The sequence below is a fragment of the Rhodnius prolixus genome, unplaced genomic scaffold, assembly GCF_049639745.1.
Source record: "Rhodnius prolixus isolate KJV_2025 unplaced genomic scaffold, Rpr scaffold_7, whole genome shotgun sequence".
Classification (NCBI taxonomy): domain Eukaryota; kingdom Metazoa; phylum Arthropoda; class Insecta; order Hemiptera; family Reduviidae; genus Rhodnius; species Rhodnius prolixus.
Window position 1 is genome coordinate 12669672 of NW_027411582.1, and position 19371 is coordinate 12689042.

General features: G+C 31.7%; 1 protein-coding gene across 1 annotated transcript in view; it reads right to left on the bottom strand.

Moving 5' to 3' along the window:
* LOC141447018 (metabotropic glutamate receptor 2-like) overlaps nucleotides 1-19371 on the bottom strand; it is a 531413-nt gene that overhangs the window by 39952 nt on the left and 472090 nt on the right. The window contains exon 6 of the mRNA XM_074114157.1: nucleotides 11211-11462. Within this exon, the coding sequence (XP_073970258.1) occupies nucleotides 11211-11462 (252 nt within the window). The remainder of the gene's footprint in view (nucleotides 1-11210; nucleotides 11463-19371) is intronic.

Below are 19371 nucleotides of genomic sequence, written 5' to 3' on the forward strand. Positions count from 1 at the left end.
TAGATTTTCAACCATTGAAATTTTTGTGTGTATTATTTCAGGGGCTTACAGCTCTTAAAACCACCTTGCAGAGCGCTACTATTTCATCCAATTACATTACAATGAGAAATCTTATCCAAAACAGGCGCTTTCCTCGGAATGAGAGTGGGAATTGTTCAATTTGTTCTCTTCTTTATTTCTCTCTCTCTTTCCATTTGTAACATAATTAATGGAAAAACGATTTAATTAACGAATTCCATGCAGGGTATTGCTGTAAGAATTTATAAGTTTAACGAAATTGGTTTTTCCCAGTTTAGATCCTGGTAGATTTCCTATTTAATCCAATTATTTTTCAATTATAGAACCAAAAAAAAAAAAAAGAATTTTTTGTTTTTACTCTCTTTCAGAGAATTATTCTTATTTTTAATTATTACTTTCATTAAAGTTTTACAAAAATTTGGCTAGCAACATAAAAATAAGGGAAACGAATGAACAAGGTCGAAGAAGTTAATAAAAGGAAAAGGTATTCCAAGCCTAAGTAAATAAATTATCTCTCTTCCTTTGTTTTTAAATTAAAAGAAAGAATTGTTTTTAATCAATACATTCCAGCTGAGATGGATATTGCAGAAAGAAATCGCTGGCCGATTTGTATTACTAACATAAAACATTGGATAGAATTTATATTTGCACTTAATTCTTCAAGGGAGGAATAGGGAATAGAGAATATGGAACTCTCATCGTATTGTTCAGATTTCATTGAATTCATTACCAAATTGTAGAGAAAAGTTAGCTCTATAACTGTTATTAATTGCAATGTTTTCCTGATAATAGTTTATGAGATATAGAAGGTTAAATTTTAAGTGTTTTCCAATTCTTTAAATTTCAAATTTTTATATCTTATCTTGTATTATTCAGACTTCAATGAATTCTTAACCGAATTGTAGAGAATGTTAGCTCTCTAACTGGTATAAATAGCAATATTCTAGTGATAGTAGGTAATGAGATATTGAAGGTTAAATTTTGAGTGTTTTCAAATTCGTTCAGATTTCAAATGTTTATATCTTATTTTGTATTGTTCAGATTTCAATGAATTATTAACCGAATGTTAGAGAATGTTAGCTCTCTAACTGGTATAAATTGCAATATTCTAGTGATAGTAGGTAATGAGATATTGAAGGTTAAATTTTGAGTGTTTTCAAATTCGTTCAGATTTCAAATGTTTATATCTTATTTTGTATTGTTCAGATTTCAATGAATTATTAACCGAATGTTAGAGAATGTTAGCTCTCTAACTGGTATAAATTGCAATATTTTAGTGATAGTAGGTAATGAGATATTGAAGGTTAAATTTTGGGTGTTTTTAAATTCGTTCAGATTTCAAATGTTTATATCTTATTTTGTATTGTTCAGATTTCAATGAATTATTAACCGAATGTTAGAGAATGTTAGCTCTCTAACTGGTATAAATTGCAATATTCTAGTGATAGTAGACAATGAGATATTGAAGGTTAAATTTTGAGTGTTTTCAAATTCGTTCAGATTTCAAATGTTTATATCTTATTTTGTATTGTTCAGATTTCAATGAATTATTAACCGAATGTTAGAGAATGTTAGCTCTCTAACTGGTATAAATTGCAATATTTTAGTGATAGTAGACAATGAGATATTGAAGGTTAAATTTTGGGTGTTTTTAAATTCGTTCAAAATTCAAATGTTAATCTTTGAATATTATATAGATTTCAATGAATACTTTAACGAATTGTAGAGAAAAGTTAACTCTATAACTGGTATAATTTGCAATATTCTAGTGATATAGTTTACATAGATATCTTTATCTACTTTGTGTTACTTATATAAACATTGTGGGAAGAACATCTAGATTAAGAATGTAGTTGAAGAAAACTATATTATTTGATATTAACCCTATTATTACATTAACGCTAAAAAAATTAATTAACTAAATTATAAAAGTATGTTGGCCTAAGCATTTTTTTAAAAAATGTTTTTGAAATCTTTAGCCACAAAATTACTTTTATTTATTATAACATTTTTTTTTTAAAATAGTCTGATTATTATAGATTAATAGATATTACAGTCAATCTAAGTAAAATGGTGTGCTACTTGAAAAAAATCTTTTGTATATGAAAATAGCTAGCATTAGAGTCTGCGTCGTCTAATAAATTCTAAAATATGAAAAGTTAATTCAGTAAAATTACTCAAATGATATCACTGAAGTATTAATGAAATGTTGGGTACTTGCTGATTTGTGTACTTTTTAGCGTTTAATCAACCCTTATATTTAACTTTTTAAACTGTAAGTTTTTGTTAAAGAGATTATGCATTACAATAATTTAATTTAAAGGATATCCGTTGTTTAACAATTGTTTTTATGGCCAAAGCAATATTCGCCATGGGCCTGAGGGATTATCTCCTAGGAATAAGATAAACATAACAATGTAGCTTTAATTTAGCGACCATGTTAAAGGTAGCAATCGATTTGCATTGAATCAAACCAGTAAAAGTTTATTGGAAAGGGTGTTTATACTGGATCAGTTCTGTCAATCTGTCGTGTAAATGAGTTCTGCAATCAGCAGTCATGAAATCGGGTATTGTGTGTATCGAACATGTCTGATTTACATGCAGCCACCACACGAATATTGGTGTCACTGTAAGCTGGTTAGAGGTTTCAAACCACCCCACCCCCAAAATGGAGTAGGTTAAGGCGAAGCTATCACACATTTTTACCACGATTACATCGGCGTTTAGCAGATTATTCGAACTCCACGGATGGTACAGATCTGGAATGGAGGACTAGGGGGGTTTTTCCACGCATTTTTAGACCCTCTCTTGATATGGAAATAGGAAAACTGCGCTTGCAAGGAAAATTTAATTATTATGGAAGCTAATAGTAATTTTCATCTATGCGGATTACTGGAAGAAGATGGTCTTTCAAATGCATGAAACTCCTTGGCCGTGTTAGATGAAACAAAAATGAACAACAAGTAAAACACCTATCCTTAACGGTTTCCAAAGCAACGAGAAAACTGTCAGGTTGGCAAAACCAGCTGAAACGAATGAGCAGCCAGAACCCTATGAATTTCAAAGGAACAAGGACAAAGGTAAGAAGAAAGAGATGGATAGGCACAAAACTTGAGAATAAATTACAATAACATCGGGCAAAATTCCTTCGTGCATTAAAGCTGTCCTATTTAGACTACAGGACAACAGGAGTGGTTGCTAAGGATGCCATACATATTACGAAATGCCCTGTCCTTTACGTCGACAAAAATATTTTATCCTTGCTTAACAACAACTTATTAATGTCTACTGTACAAGGCCTATGTAAACAATCTATATGAATACATATTTACTTTTCTGAGCTTTCCACATTTTAATTAAATACCTTTTTTTAAGTTTAGATTAATAACAGCAATGAGGGTATGTGTGTTAGATTCGCAAATCTAGATAAAATGTAATGTGTACTCGCTGGGCTTGATAATTTATTTTAAGTAAAATTTTCATTTTATTAATTATAAGAAAATATTTTAGAAATTGTATTTACGTCAGTAAAACGATTGGAATTTCTGAATATTGGACAGAATGTTAGGAGAGTTAGGTAATGGTCTAATTCATGGATCTAACAAACTATTGCTATAACCATTAGCCATTAGGATATTGTAACGAAGTTGACCTGGGCAGAGAAGAAAGGCCTAGATTGTTCTAGGAGTTGAGCGACCAAAGTCGGTAACATGCCGCCTCTGTGTGAACAAAAGGCCGGTCTCTACCTGAACTGGAAAAGAAAGGGGCTAGATTGTTTAAGGAGTTTAGTGACCGTAGCCTGTAACGGTCCACCGCTGTGTAAAAGCCAGCTAAGAAAAAAGGCCTCAGTTGGGATGGTGGCATATGTGTTTTCCCAGCCAGTGATTGACAGGTGAGAGTGAGACAGACGGAGTTGGAGAGAGACAGAGAATTGGAGGAGGCGGCCCTAGTTGGGGTGGTGGCAGTACGTGTTTTCCAGCCAATGAGCGGCAGGTGGGAGCAAGACAGGCGGAGTTGGAGTGTGACAGAAGGTTGGAGGAGGGCGGCCCCAGTTGGGGTGGTGGCAGCATGTGTTTTCCTCAGCCAGTGACCAGCCGGTGGGCGTGACACAGACGGAGTGGGGCAGACGCAGTTAAAAGGAAGCAGACACAGCTGGAGAAGTCAGTTATTAGAGTTTTTAGTGAAGTCTTTGCAGTCAGTCAAGAGTTTTTAGTCAAGTTAGGAGTTAGTTTTGAGAAGTTAGTCTTTGAGTTAGTTTGGAGAGACACTTTGGAAGTGACAGTTCAAGAGAGTCAGTGTTACGGAGTGCTTCAGTGTTAGTTAGTTGGGCAGGTAGTCAGTTAGTGTAGAGCTGTGTTAGTGCAGCGGAGACTAGCGCAATTCGGTGCAGTGCGGACCAGTGGTCAGTCGTGGAACAGTTTTGTGGCGTTACGAAGTGAGTAAGTAACAGTAAACTGTTGTGACTGTTGTAAATGGTAACTGTAATGAATAGCGTTAGTTGCTAGTAAAAGTTAATGTTAGTAAAGGTAATGTGTTAATAAATCAGGTTATTACTTACAAATTTAGCGAGTTTTATTATTTAATCAAACCCACAAATTAAAATAACTAGTGGCAGGCATTAGTTGTGTTGTTAAAGTTTTTAGTAAAAGGACAAAAACATTACAATATATAAGGGAGCGAGACTGAAGAAGTTTCAGCATTTTAGAGGACTTATACTGTTAGAAATGAGATGAAGTTTATAGACTGCTCTCTATGCTGCACAAATGGAAATCACAATTGCGAATGGTTTTTATATGAATTAAATACTCCTACAATAATGTTCAAAATTATTGAATTTAATAACAAAAATGATGTATTTTGAAATAATTCTGATTTTAAATTTTATCCCCGAGTGTTTTCCTTGACGTCGCTCAGGCGTTCGACAGGGTGGGGCATGAGGGACTACTGTTTAAGCTGAGGGAGATTCTTCCTCCAATCCTTACTTGCAGCCACCACACGAATATTGGTGTCACTGTAAGCTGGTTAGAGGTTTCAATCCCCCCCATCTTATCCTCAAATCCTACCTAAAAGATCGATATTTCAGAGTGAACTGTGGAGCAGCAGACTCTGATATCCATCTAGCTCAACAGACATACCTCAACACCCAAATACTATCCTCTCCACCTTTGCTGACGATACTGCTATCTTATCTCCTCATTACGATCCTCTTATTGCTACACGAACTCTTCAAACGTACATCAACCACTTTCAGGACTGGCTTATCAAATGGCGAATCAAAACTAACGTTACGAAATCAAAATATATATTTACTCTAAGACGAAAAATCCTACCTCCCATCATCTTGAACCGAATTCCTATACCAACTGTGGACAAAGCACGCTACCATGGACTGTACCTTGACAAACGGTTGACATGGAATCCCCATACTAGACTGAAAAGACAAGAAACTAATCAACTCTACAAACTTCTCGCCAGACTACTTGCAAACCTACATAACAAAAGACTCTTATACCTTCTGTTACTGCGACCTGTTTGGTCATACGGCACAGAAGAAGTATGGGGGATCGACTAAGCGTTCCAACTCACTACGCCTCCAGACATTACAGTCAAAAATACTACGAAAACCACTTAACGCTCCATTCTACATTTTTAACCTCTCCATTCATAATGATCTCAAAATCCCTTTCATCAACGACCTTACTAAAACTCATTTCTTAAAATTTCATTACTTTACAGCAGCTCACCCTAATCCTTTAATTGAACACTTATCTTCCTCCACATTACCAGGCAATCCTCTAAGGAAATTGAAGAGAAGAAGGCCCGCCCCGCGACCTACTCTCCTCATAACAGTATAGTGATCTGTTCACGTTAATGGAGTATCGCCACTGGGTGCCTCCTCCTATCTTCAATCAAGACACTATGTTACATCGCATTTGCTTGTTGCAACAACCGTTGCAGTCGCAAATTCCAATAAAAGATAAAAAAAAAAATTATCCTATGAAGTGAAACACAAATCTAACTAGACCCATTTGGAAAATGTAATTCGAACAATTATTGGCAGAAAATTAATTATTTTAATATTGTAAGCCGATACCCCTGTACCTAAAAATATTACATTAAATTTTTGATTGTATTCAAATTTTGGGTATCATCAGATTAGTGCAGCCAATACGTCCTTCACCTTCAAAGAGTCTATCATATATTTCTCATTCGCTTCTAACTAAAAGAGGGAGAAAAAAACCCATCAGACTGTGTAATGTTCGGGAGAAATGCTCAGAAATATAAGTTGGAAATAAAATTCTCTACTTACATATGTCAGGTTAACTAACCTAACCTAACCTAACATGAGTAAGAAATACGAAAGAATTCAGTATTGGAAAAAATAATTACGCAATGGTGCATAAAATCAAAGATGTTATTTATCAAAGCGAACTGAAAGTGATGTAAACCTAAAAATCTTCTATCTCTCTCTCTCTCTCAAAATAAAAATAAAAAACTTTTTTTGGGATAGAGGACGGGAAGCTTAAAGTGGAACGTGCCAAGAAAAGAATGAAAATAAGGAAGGTAACGATGACATACAAAAGGTCATCGAGAAAGCTTTGAAGAAGTGCGGAATGATAGATGTTATGTGGGTAGAAGGTTTGAAAAGTGTGATGGCTAGTGTAAAGGCTGGTAAAAGGCAGAACCAACAGCATATATGTAGATGGATGAAGGTTAGAAACGAAAGGATGAAAAAAGATCTGGAAGGTCTGGCAAGAAAGAACCCTAATAATATAAAAAAAAAACCCTAAAAGTTAGGCCCAAGAAATCCATTACTTGATTGAAAGTGCTCTTTAAAAAATAAAATAAAAAAAGAACATGGTTCATTAAATATAATTCGGCAGTAATAAATAAAATAACTGTAAAAGTTTATTTAATATTTTATAATTCCCGATGGAACTTGAAGACTTTATTGACTTTACTTTTGCAATAAAATATAACGTAAGCCTTAAATATAACCAAGGTTTAAGTTTTTACCGATAGGTACTTAAACCAAATCTATAAACCAAACCGTTTTATCAATAGATTCCTTCGTTTACCAATTTAAACCGAACACTTCAAACTAATAATACTAAAACTGGTACGTGTATTGATTTAATGGTTTAACTGTCAGAACATTACTGGAGTTAAGTTCGTTAAGCTCGAACGATTGATTCAGCTTTGCTAAATACTTTGTAGTTCACAAACCTTTTGCTAGGCCTAGATGGTTAGATCTTTATTTTCATTTATTGTCTTTCTAAAAGAAAAACTTATTTAATTTCTAATAACAGGTACTGAGGCCAAGCTTAACCCTCTCCTCTTTAGAATTGGCTCAATACGTGGTTAAAAAGGAAAAAAAAATTGCTGTTTTGTTTTAGACAATTTCAAAAAACTTAAAAAAATCTGATTTAGTAATGTAGTGTTGAAATCGATCTAAGAATAATGGCAGCCAACGGAGCTTACTTTGCAAATCTAAGACTACTCAAGTCAAAATTGCTCTCAAAGGGCAACAAAATTGAGGCTTTATAAATCCCTTATTAGGCCAGTTGTCACGTAGGCGCAGAAACATGGTATTTATCACAGAAAGACTGCCGCAAGTTGGCTGTATTTGAAAGAAAAGTAGTAAGAAGAATCTGTGGTGCGACGTTTGTGAATGGCCGATGGAAGTGCAAAACAAATGAAGAAATTGATGTCCTATTAAAAAAAAGAAACAATTATTAATTTTGTAAAAACAAGTAGATTGAGATGGGCTTGGTCATGTGGCACGAATGGAAAGGGAAAGAACGCAAAGTAGCATACTGGAAATGGAGTTATGCGGTAAAAGAAGAAAAGGAAGACCCAGAGGCAGATGGAAGGATGAAATTGATAGGGACGCCAGGAAGTTGGGAATAAGGAATTGGAAGCGTGAGGCGCAGGATAGAGATAGATGGAGAGAATTAATTCGGCAGGCCAAGGGTCGGACAGACCTGTAGTGCCAGGGAGTTAGTTAGTTAGATTTAGTAATGAGGCACCACTTTTTCTAATTGGCTGATTTTATTCAAAAGCTTATTATATTGGGGATCCCAAAATATCCATTGATCCACTAATTAAATTTGAACTACTAGCAATTTTTCTTATTTGAATTATGCTAAACACATTCGTGCACACTCAGAGAGAAAGATTTGTAAAAAAAAAAAAAAAAAATAACTTTTGTGACTAAGGGAACCTACAGAAAGATATTTCAAATAATAAATTAGAATTGAAATTCTGCACGACTGCAATACCTCCTCTGGTGTATGAGAAAATAAGCAACATTTAGCAATGGTGTAACACCGTCTGCTATTGGTTAATATTGTAGAATAAAGAAATTAATTAAACTAGTTAAAAGACAAAAACAAAAAAAAAATCTTACAACAAAAATAACAGTAGTATACAGGATTCTAATGCAGAAATCTCGGGTTCGAATGTAGGCATGCCCTTATATTTTCACTTCCTAGTATCTTACTCAGACTGCTCTAACCAAAGAGCACAGTCCGGCGAACGAGATAACAGCAAAAAAGGCTCCAGACCCCTATGACCTCAGATGTAGGCAAGCCTTAAATTACAAAAAAGACAAAGAAATAAACAAATCAAAATAAAGCAAACAAAATTAAATAACAATAATTATGACAAAATACATTCGGTTAGAATATTCAAGAGAATTGATCAATATTGCTCGAAGGAAATGATGAAATCAAATAAATAACCTGTATTTATACAGATGATATATGTACTATTACTGTAAATGTATGTATCTGTTGAAATATTATATTTTTTATTAAGACTAATCTGTATTTACTTTTTTGTGTGTTAGTTTTATTGAAATGAAGCTTAATCTATCAAAAGACACCATTTAAAAGAATTGTAAGATAATGTATTTAATTTTTTTTTTAAAGGAATGTTACTTAGATCAATCGTAAAGTATTTGCTTTAATAAATACAAAATTTTATCTCTTTATGTTGGATTTACTTTTGTGAAGATGATTAAAATATACTTCTTTAAACTGTACACATTAAAAGTTGCACAAAGGTGGAATTTATTAAATGAATCTGAAGGTATCTTTGTTTTTAGTAGAAGTTTTATATGAACTTGCACAAATACTTGGACACAAACTATTTAGGAAGAATCAACAGAGGGTTGGTCATGTCTACTGCAAGAAAAAAACGAACAGAAAAGGCTGTCCGGTCAAGTGACCCTAACTTGTGGAAGAGGGTATCGCAGAACTCTCTTCTCCACTTCTAGTACAATAAACGGAAAAATAATGCTCTCATGATGGTACTCTGGTTTTTTTTTTGCCTTTTTCTTACAATTCATTCAACACAACGGAGAAAAAAAAAGGGTAGAATTTTTCAATTGTGCTTTACACTAAATTCTTTATACATTTTGGACAATAACTTGCCCTTCTTTGGTGGGTCCAAACATATGTCTAGTGTTAGAAGCAAAAAAAAAAATTATTCGTGCGGTAGCCTATTCCTATTTGGTTTTAAGAACCCTTAAAAAGTGGAACAATAAAAACTGCTAAAATAGGTAAAACTTTCCTATGAAGATCAAGGTTCTTCTTTATTTATACAGTTAAAAGAGTTCAATTCTTTAACAAAGATTGACCGAATATGAGACCTAAAGATAAAGAACATTTCCGAAAGCTAAGTGGCGGGTTTGAGTTATTTTACTACAAGAAAAAGAAGGAAAATTAGGGAGATTTAACCTTAAGACACAAGCGCGACAGCAACAGAGGTTGGACGATATACATGTATACTTCATACTTTTCATAGGCTATTCAAGCTGGTTCGTTCACTGGAACGTATCCGGTGGGAAAACGAATTCAAATCTTAAATGTTTTAAAAAGTGATAAAACCCAAAAATTAAAATTGTAACGCAATGTCAAGGATATTATTTCTTTTTAAATTTGCCTTTTCATAAAGAATACAGATCGTAGTCTTGATTCCATAGAAATCTATCTGTTAATCCCAGAGAAATATGAGTATTAAATTGGCGAGAGCTAATAAGTTAAAATTAGAATTTGAAGAACATTCAAGAAGTCACCTATAAACTGATCTTTAACACTAATACATTACAACGAGAACGGTACGAGTAAAGCTGCTAAAATCTTATACTTCGACCATGGCTATTATTAAACATAAAACAATTTTGCAACTAACTAACTATAACGCTACCGAGAACTTAACAACAACTCTCTCTCTTTGTTAAGTCAGATTATCAACATTGAAGTTTCATTACAAAACTAAAGTCAAAAGTTAGTGAATCAGATGTAATTTACTTATAATAATAACAATAATCTAATGAAAGCAGGAGAATATAGCTATTGTCTGCAGTAAAATACTTAAGAAAGAGTTTAAGGATAGATCTGAAAAAGTCAGTGATTTATATTATTTGGTAGAGAATAGGACCAAGTATAATGCCTAGGGAAACACAAGCAAGTGAAATTAATTTAAATGATGATAAGAATATTATTAAAATTTTCATTCTTAATTTTATGTTAAATAAAAAATCCAAGAAATGAAATGAGAATATTTCATTCATTCGAATACTAAGAAAGCCTATTAAATTGGTTTTTTACCCAAGGAAGAGGAAATAATTGATTCCTTTCGGAAATGAAGCCTCAGAACTTTAAGAAGCGGTTATTGAAATTAGTTGGAGATATATTTATTATAAAAAGACTTCAAGAAGAAAATTATTTATGTTCACTTTGTGCAATTTTATTCGTAACTATCATTAAAATACCTTCATAGGCAAAACCATTAGAAATGGTAATTTATATAAATAATAACCAAAGAGAATTAGCAGAAGAAAAGAAGGAAAGTGAATGTGTAAAGATGCCCAATACAATTTCAAAAAAAAGTCTTATGGGGAAAAAAAATCTTAATTTTATTGCTGTTTTCAAAAGAACTTTTTTAGGTAATTATGCTTTTGTATTTATAATACATTAATTACTTTCCACGCGATGCCTCCTTATTTGAACTCTGGGTATGTAATTATAAATGAAAACAAAGAGCAGAGAAGACTAGAACAGTTCTCTTTTAAGAAACCAGCAGAACACCGACTCAAATTGTCGCAACTTTGATTTTATCAAATTATTTTTCACACTATCAAACTTCACGCCAGCAAAACCTATCTATAAAAAAATTTAACTCACCAACAAACCATGGATTTCTCTTATTATTTTCAACAGTCAAATTGAGAAAGTATTCTTCAAAACCAGCAACCGGATTCGCTTGTGGTTGCACTGAAAGGGTGCCTTCAACTTCTGGTTCATTACCAACAGATACAAGATCTCTGGCACTCCAACCATCCGAACCAATCCAGGAGAATATACCAGTAGCATTACATCTTCTTACTGCTCGCATTACACCCGCTACTTCTTGGTCTGAACCAAATATAATGGCACCTGCAATACACATAAATAATTGTCAGATTTGCACTTGAAAAAAGAAGGCAGAAAAAAGAATAGTATAAGAAACATTTATTTTAAAAGAACATTGAATTGTGTTCTTATTCTTCCAGTTTTTCTCACACAACCCTTTTATAAGAGAATAAAACCTCTTTATCACTCAATATTCAATAACAATTTTTTCTGCACTCATTTCAATAATACTTAAAAGATAAACTCAAAACTTAGATAACTAGACTAATTTGTATATTTAACGAATTATTTTGATGTTTATTATACTTATAATCGTTCCCATAATTGGCGATGGCTCCATAATTTTTTAATTTTATGAGCAGTATTTTCAGAAATTATTACTACACGATACGAGCTCTGAACCATGAATCGTGATAATGCGTGAAAAGGTTTCTCTCGGGTTACAGGACCGGGCATATGCTATAAGTTCAAAATCATTCCTGGAGAATAGCTCAGACTATCGGACGTGTTTAAAAGTTTTTTCCGATGCTTTTCCTTTTTTTTTAACAACAATAATTTTCAACTTTTAATAAAATTAATTTGGCGGTTTCTGGAGACTTCAAATTATTGAATTATATAAATAAATATTAAAAAAATACGTTTACACCAAGAATTCTGTTTGGCCAATAGAATAATGTAAGGACTTTTCATTTTTCTATATGATTGAAATCATAAAAAATGAATGGAAAACACAAAGTTGTTAATACGGTGTAAGAAAAATTCCTCGGCAAGAAACAAAGAGAAAGCGTTAAATTAGTACAGTTGCCCTAATTAAGTTTAATTTTCTACTGCTTGCATCACTTCACCTCGCGAGTTTGGATGTCACAGGGGACAATATGAGTAACTGGATCGAAAAAAAAAAAAAAATGGTGAGATCTGCAAAAAGAAAAGGGATGGATTATGTGAGATAATTGTTCGATAAGCAAAGGGTGTTCAGAAGGTCTTCGTCGTACACCTGTCAGCTCTGCGATCGAGAGTGTTATTTCTGACTGCCAGCTCCCAGCAATAGAATTTTCCTGCAGAAATAATGAGTAAGAATACAGTTTTGTAAAGAACTTTTCCACGGAAATGGAGTACAGCAGTTAAGAAGATGCGATTTTATAGTTCAAGGATAGATAGAGGTTGGGGTATTTGGCCCCATTGTATTATATTATAAATACATAGGAAATATCGCGACCAGGAGAAAAAATAGCTAGGCTGGCAACAAAAAGCTAAGCTATTGTGTCAACAGGCCATAAAATGCCACAGTGAAATCATTAACATAGGAAGTAAAAATCAAACTAAGGTTAAAATACACAGTTTTTAAACCAACTACCAAGTAAAAAAATGTTAAAATACAGTTGAAATTATCTAATAAAAACATTTACAAGTGTAACGTGAAGGTAACTATTCTGTATATCATCTTAAATTAAGTTAAACTAAAAATCTATCTGGCAAATGTTCCACAGGCTTCAAGATGTCCCAGACCTTAGATCGAAAGATTGGCCAAAATGAATCAGAGGATGGTGTGCAGGAAAAATTGAAAATCCGAATGAAAGAAAACAAAGATGAAATGAGAATTTAAATCTTTGGTATTGTTCAGCAGAGCTTTCAATAAAGTAATTACTCTATTGGCATAAAAATGTAATAATTTAAGAGAAATAAACATTTTACTGGTCTCAATTTAAATAAAGAGAACTTTAAACCTGTTGAAGAGTTGTTTGCTCTTGGAAGGAAAATTTCAATTACAATTATTTAAATTATAACAGAAGATAACTCACACACTGTATTTATACTCTATATATGTTATCATCATAACTTATGTATTCAATTGTAATGTACGTTTCAACAATCACATTGTACACATAATTACAAATTATGTTAACACAGTTGTAATAATAATGTTGTTTCAATTTATTAACTGTTACTCGGATTCTCTAGAAAACTGTATTAACAATTACATACCACTCTTCACTTTGTTGACTCGCTTTTTTTTGTGTCAATATTCTAATAATATTGTGGGCTGTTTGCCAGAATTCGGTTAATAAATTACCTAATTGTTTCGCCAATGAATCGACAAATTTATTTAATGTTTATGTCACTACAAAATTGAATAGAATAATAAAATAATTATTGTAGAAGTCTATAGAAGTTCAACGGGGATCTCGCTAATGTTCTTTTCATAAATGGCTCATGTGATTTTTAAGTATAACTTCACATATTTATGATGGTAATAAATAATTTATTATAGTACAGATGTAAATGGCTAATAAAGGAAAAGTAAGTAATATTTTTTTTTGTTTCTATAAATAAACCAAACAATCTTTAATATGTATTAAGCATAATCAAGATTTATTATTCTTATTTAAGGAATAAAAAAAAGTGTATACCTAATGAAACTAATTTACAGAATCCAATATGAACACAATATTTATCCTTATTGAGCAGTAAGAGAAATAATAAATCTGAAAGAAATATAATATAAAAGTAATAAAGTGCTCTCATAAAAGAATGTCCACCAACAAAGTAATAAAGATGTGACAATAAATTATATTTAGCTGTTACAATTGGCTTGCAAAGAAAACTGGTTCTATTTCTTGAAACAATAAATTGATATTATAGAACTTTATTTTAAATTAACACTACAAAAACTTACGATAAGTTATTTCGTGAAACGAATATTTCATACTGATTTAATTTAATGACAAGTTTGATTAAACAAATTAATTTCAAATTATGAATAAATATTTATTTCATTTAAAGAGGAAGGTTACTTACAGATTATCGATTTTGTGTTTCAATTAGAAATTGGAGTATTGAATTCTACTGGCTAGGACAGGGGTCGGCAACCTATTTTAAGTAGAGAGCCATTTCTCCTTAAATAATTTTAATAAATTTTACCAAGAGCCACAAGGATGATAGTTTAAAGAACTCTGTAGATCATTTGTATTCTCAAATTGTTATTTTATGATATTCAATAACATTTAAATGTTTTATATATTTATTTTCACTTATTACAAAGTAAATAAACAAATAAATAATAACTAAACCTGTTTGAATGAAAATGGCGGCAGTCCTATATATTACGTACTGTATTTTAATATAATTCTATTCAATTTGAAACCAAATTTAATTTAAAATTCTTTTTGAAAAAAATATCTTTACTTTAATAAATGAAATTTTCATTTGTTTCAATAAAATTGAAATATACAATTTATTTTGGACAGGCAGATGAGTCACAAAATTTGGATAAAAGAGCCGCATGCGGCTCGCGAGCCGCTGGTTGCCGACCCCTGGGCTAGGAAATTGGAGTTACTTTTTTTTGAGAATTTTCCTTTTTCCAGTATCTGCGCATGCCAAAACTCCTGGTTCTGTACATTGTCCACCTTTACATGGAGTTCTCTCTTCATCTATAAGTCTCATACTAGCTACTTCGCTCCTAGGATTCCACCTCTTTCCTAGAGTTCCGTCAGCCATATTTCATTCTCCATGTGCTTCACAAGACCATACCACTTTAAAGCCTTTTCATCTACTTTTCTGACAATATTTTTTAGCGTGTTCCATTAGTTCTTACATATCGTGATTCCAGTCACCTTGCAGGTAGGATATACCGCAAATACGTTGGATATTTCACAGGCCATCCATCTTTACTGCCCTTAACTTGCCCTTCTGTATTTTAACAATGGTTTCACTATTCTACACAGTTTCAATATCGTTGATTTTATTAACCAGCACTGCAGAACCTAACCACATTTTCAACAGTTTCAATAAATTGCCACCAGAGCAATTGCTTTTCTTAGTTTATTTTCAAATTACCCTGTTCTATAGCACAATATTCAACGCCCTAAATTTCCTTAGGCCTAATAAATTCACACATCTACATTCACTTCGCAAGTATCATTTCCATGGGTAATAAAGCTTAAGCATTTAAACCTTTTTTAAAGTTATGCTTGATCCCTGTATCTATCCCATACCAAGTTCACCATTAAACCACTTTTTTCCTGGGCCCTAACAATATTTTAAACAGGAATTTTACATCGATCGTTTACTAAGTTAATATTGGACGTATCCAGGATAAGGAGGAATTTAGTTTCCCCTTTCTTCTGAACTCCCATGTTCGTCTATTCTTCCTCGATAATTTAATCTCTTTTTGTTGGTTTACTTCATCTAAGACATACATATTACATTGAATTCCTTTCTTTTCTTTTTAAATATAAAACAAAGTTACCTTCCCCTTCTGAAGGAACAAAACAATTTTGTACAGATAATATTTTTGGCATCGCTAAAACAATTACTGACCCACACTTTAATATTATTTTATTATTACTGGATGTGATGCCATGTTCATCCTTTGCACCTTGGAAGGATCGATATTTGGATGGAAGCCCACCAGAAGGAACAAGGCTATAACATGAAAGCCTAATTTAAATTTAATGATATAAAATATATTTATTTTAAATTTGGTTTTCATTGCAATAATTTATTAAAATCAAATAAAAACCATTCTCATGTTATTCATTTATTTATTATCTCCATAAGATAAAAGAATTTATTGAAATAGTACAGTTTTTTAATTTTGAGATTTCAACAAAAATATCAATTTTAAGGTACCTTGATATTAAAATTAAGAGTTTAAAAAAATATTCCCCAACTGTAAGTGCCTCTGTTCCACATGAATTTTCACTTGTTATGAGATTTACTTGAAAATTTCCAAAATTTTTTTTTGTAAAATTACATTTTTCACATAAATCTGTAACTAATAAATCATTTTTCTACAAATATTCGTTTTAATACAGTTCTCAAGAAGGACAGATTAGATAGGTTTCCCAAAGTAAGGAATCCATTTCAAATAAAGCCAGATAATAATGTATATTTTGAAAATTATTAAACGGACAGAACAAGAACGAAATTTAATTTTAGAAACCGGAGACGCCCAATCCTATCTGTTTTACTCTACATTTATACTTTGTTTACTCTGCTTTATTTTGATTAACCTTCTGCCTAGAATGGTTAATGTTAAACTTTATAATGTAAAATGTAAAGCCAATGAATAACATAACATTCATTATGGCTGTAGTTTACACATATATATAGCTGTAATACAACATAAAACCTTATAAATATGTAAATTTAATTCTGATAATTTATGAATATTCTAATAAAGTTTATTAATTAAGTTTGATTATGATCTATTTAAATAAAAAGTTGCTTTTGTTTAGTCAAAGTTACATTTTCTGATCATCAATCCTGAATAAAAGTCTGATCGTCGCTGCGTGTTTAATCTAACCCACAATTTAAGCAAATCTCGCTCTTACAGTCTTTCAAAGCTTCTTGTCCTCGTCTATAATTAAAAATAGACCACCAAGACTCAAAATCTAAAATCCTAGTCACTAGTGATTAAAATCAAATAGAATGTACATGATTTACCAATGAAGAAGTTCCTCATTACCTGGTCTGCGTAGATAACTTAGGAGGCTTTACGTCCAATAATAATAAGCTTAACCTCTGTCACAGCATGACAAAGCTCTGAGCTATAAGTTGTAGGAGAGCAACTAAAGATAGAGTCAACTAGACTATTCTGGGTTTAAAGTTGGGTGGCCAGGGATATAATCGGAAGAATGGTACCTAACAATTACTCGCTTGATAGGAAGGCTTCAAAGGACTGGTTGAAATCGAATAGAAATTAACTCTAACTCAACTAGATTCCATTTATTATATCTGTTCTTAAGTACACTTAAGAAAAAAAAAGAAGATTCATGTTAGGAAATTTTTCTCAGTATTTTATAGCAAAGGAAGTAGGAAAACTAGAATCATCAACAAAATTAAAATTTGATTTCAGAATAATTGTTTACCTCAAAGAAAACAATAAAGCACAGGTGAGATAGGAACGATATATTCAATTACAGTATTGCTTAGTGACATATTTGTAATTGCAATATACCAGTGTTTACAGTATAGTAACTTAGACCAATTTTACCATACTCACTTTTAGTAACTGACAATGAAAATTATTCAAAAGCCGAGTGCTATACAAAATAGCAGAGAGTTAACAACTTGTCAAAGGAAATAAAAGGGTCATTCTATACTTTGATTCAACCACCTGATACCCGAATGTATCAACATTAATCAAGAGAAGAGATCGAATTTGGAAGGCTGTACTAGTTGTCCAATACCTTCTAATCTAAACACTACACTGACGTATGATGATGGCACCATCAACGAACACGTGTGTTAGAGGTGAAACACATCGACAGAGGCAAAAAAATTATTAAATAGTTGTAAATAATAATTGGGCGATTTGTGGAGTACTTTGTAGGGATTACAGTATTTATTGATAATAAGGATCTGGAAAACTTTCCTCAGATCAATGATTATAAAGTAGTGCAGCTGCGTACCATAACATTTCTATCGCCTACCGTTCTTGTGAATAATTAAATTAGCTTTGCGTACTTGCTTAACAAACTTTCATGGTTTGCTGTATTATTTTTGTAAATAATTTTCTTTTGATTTTGAGTTGTAATTTATTATTATAAGAATTTTAAATTAAATATTTAGGTATTTCTATTAAATATTTCCAGTTGTTTTGATTTCATTTTTCCTTTCTTTAAATAAAAGGTGAGTGACAATTTCAAATAATAAAGTTATATTTTAATAAATAATAATGTTTATAAAAATGTCCGCTAGATAGCATAGGCTGTACTAGTTGTCTATATGTATATTATTAAAACTTTAAACTGTGACTTGTTGAAGTGCAATAATACATCATGAAATGTTTATTGTCAACAATAAAAACTGTTTACTGACTCACTGCCTGACAGGTGCAGCTGCATAACTTAGCATTTCTATCGCCTACCGTTCTTGTGAATAACGAAACTAGCTTTGCGCATTTGCTTAACAAACTTAATTGGGTATCTGTATTTTTAAATAGTTTTCTTTTGATTTTAAGTTGTAATTATAATTATAAGAATTTTAGATTTAAGATCTATTTCTATTTTCTATTTCCAGTTGTTTTGATTTCTTTTTTTTTTAAATAAAAGTTTTTGTGATAATTTCAAGTAATAATTAATTTTAATAATAAAATAATATTGTTTATTAAAATATCCTCTAGGTGGCATAGGCTGTATGTTAACTTTAAGTATTAGTTGGCAACTTTAAACTAGACGAGTGTTTAATTAAGTAATTAATACAATTTTAATAATTATTTTAATTACATCTCCAATTTAAGAGAGAGCTTCCTTACGCCAACGTTTCTCTGCTACACGACCCACCTTAGGCCAAGTTATCCGGTCTGAAATACCCGTTTTTTTTAGGCATTTTTATTTGAAGCTATCTAGTACTATCTTGCACATATTTCAGTAATATTTAATGCTTACCAATACAGTTTGTAAAAACTGTACATTATACTGAAATATAAACTTTAATTTAGAATTTTCTCCACTACAAGCTCTACCCAAATAAAGCCAATTCTTTCTTTATTTTACATCAGTCTAGACAAACTTGGTAATTCTCTGAGTGTTTCAAAAGTTTATCTCGGTATATTTACTTTTGGATAAAAAGTTTTGTAGTAGTTATTAAAATGTAAACAAGTGGTTAGCACACAGTTAACTATTTTGTTTAAAAAATAATATTTTAGTAACATTTTATTTAGTTTATCTTTTATCTGATGAAAGTTATTAAAGTACCTATTATGAAAATTGTTTATTCAATATTTTGGAATAATCTAGTTAATATTCTTAACTTTTTTTACTATGTAGATAATTAAATTATGAACTTAGCTAATTTTGTAGCAGTATTTAGTTGAGAGAACAAAGTTGGCGGATGGAATTAAATTCTGTACAGGTTGTTGATTTATTCATCTTGAACCACAGAGGTTATTTTTTCGCAAAGAAAATTGCAGCGAACATAAGTAGAGGAG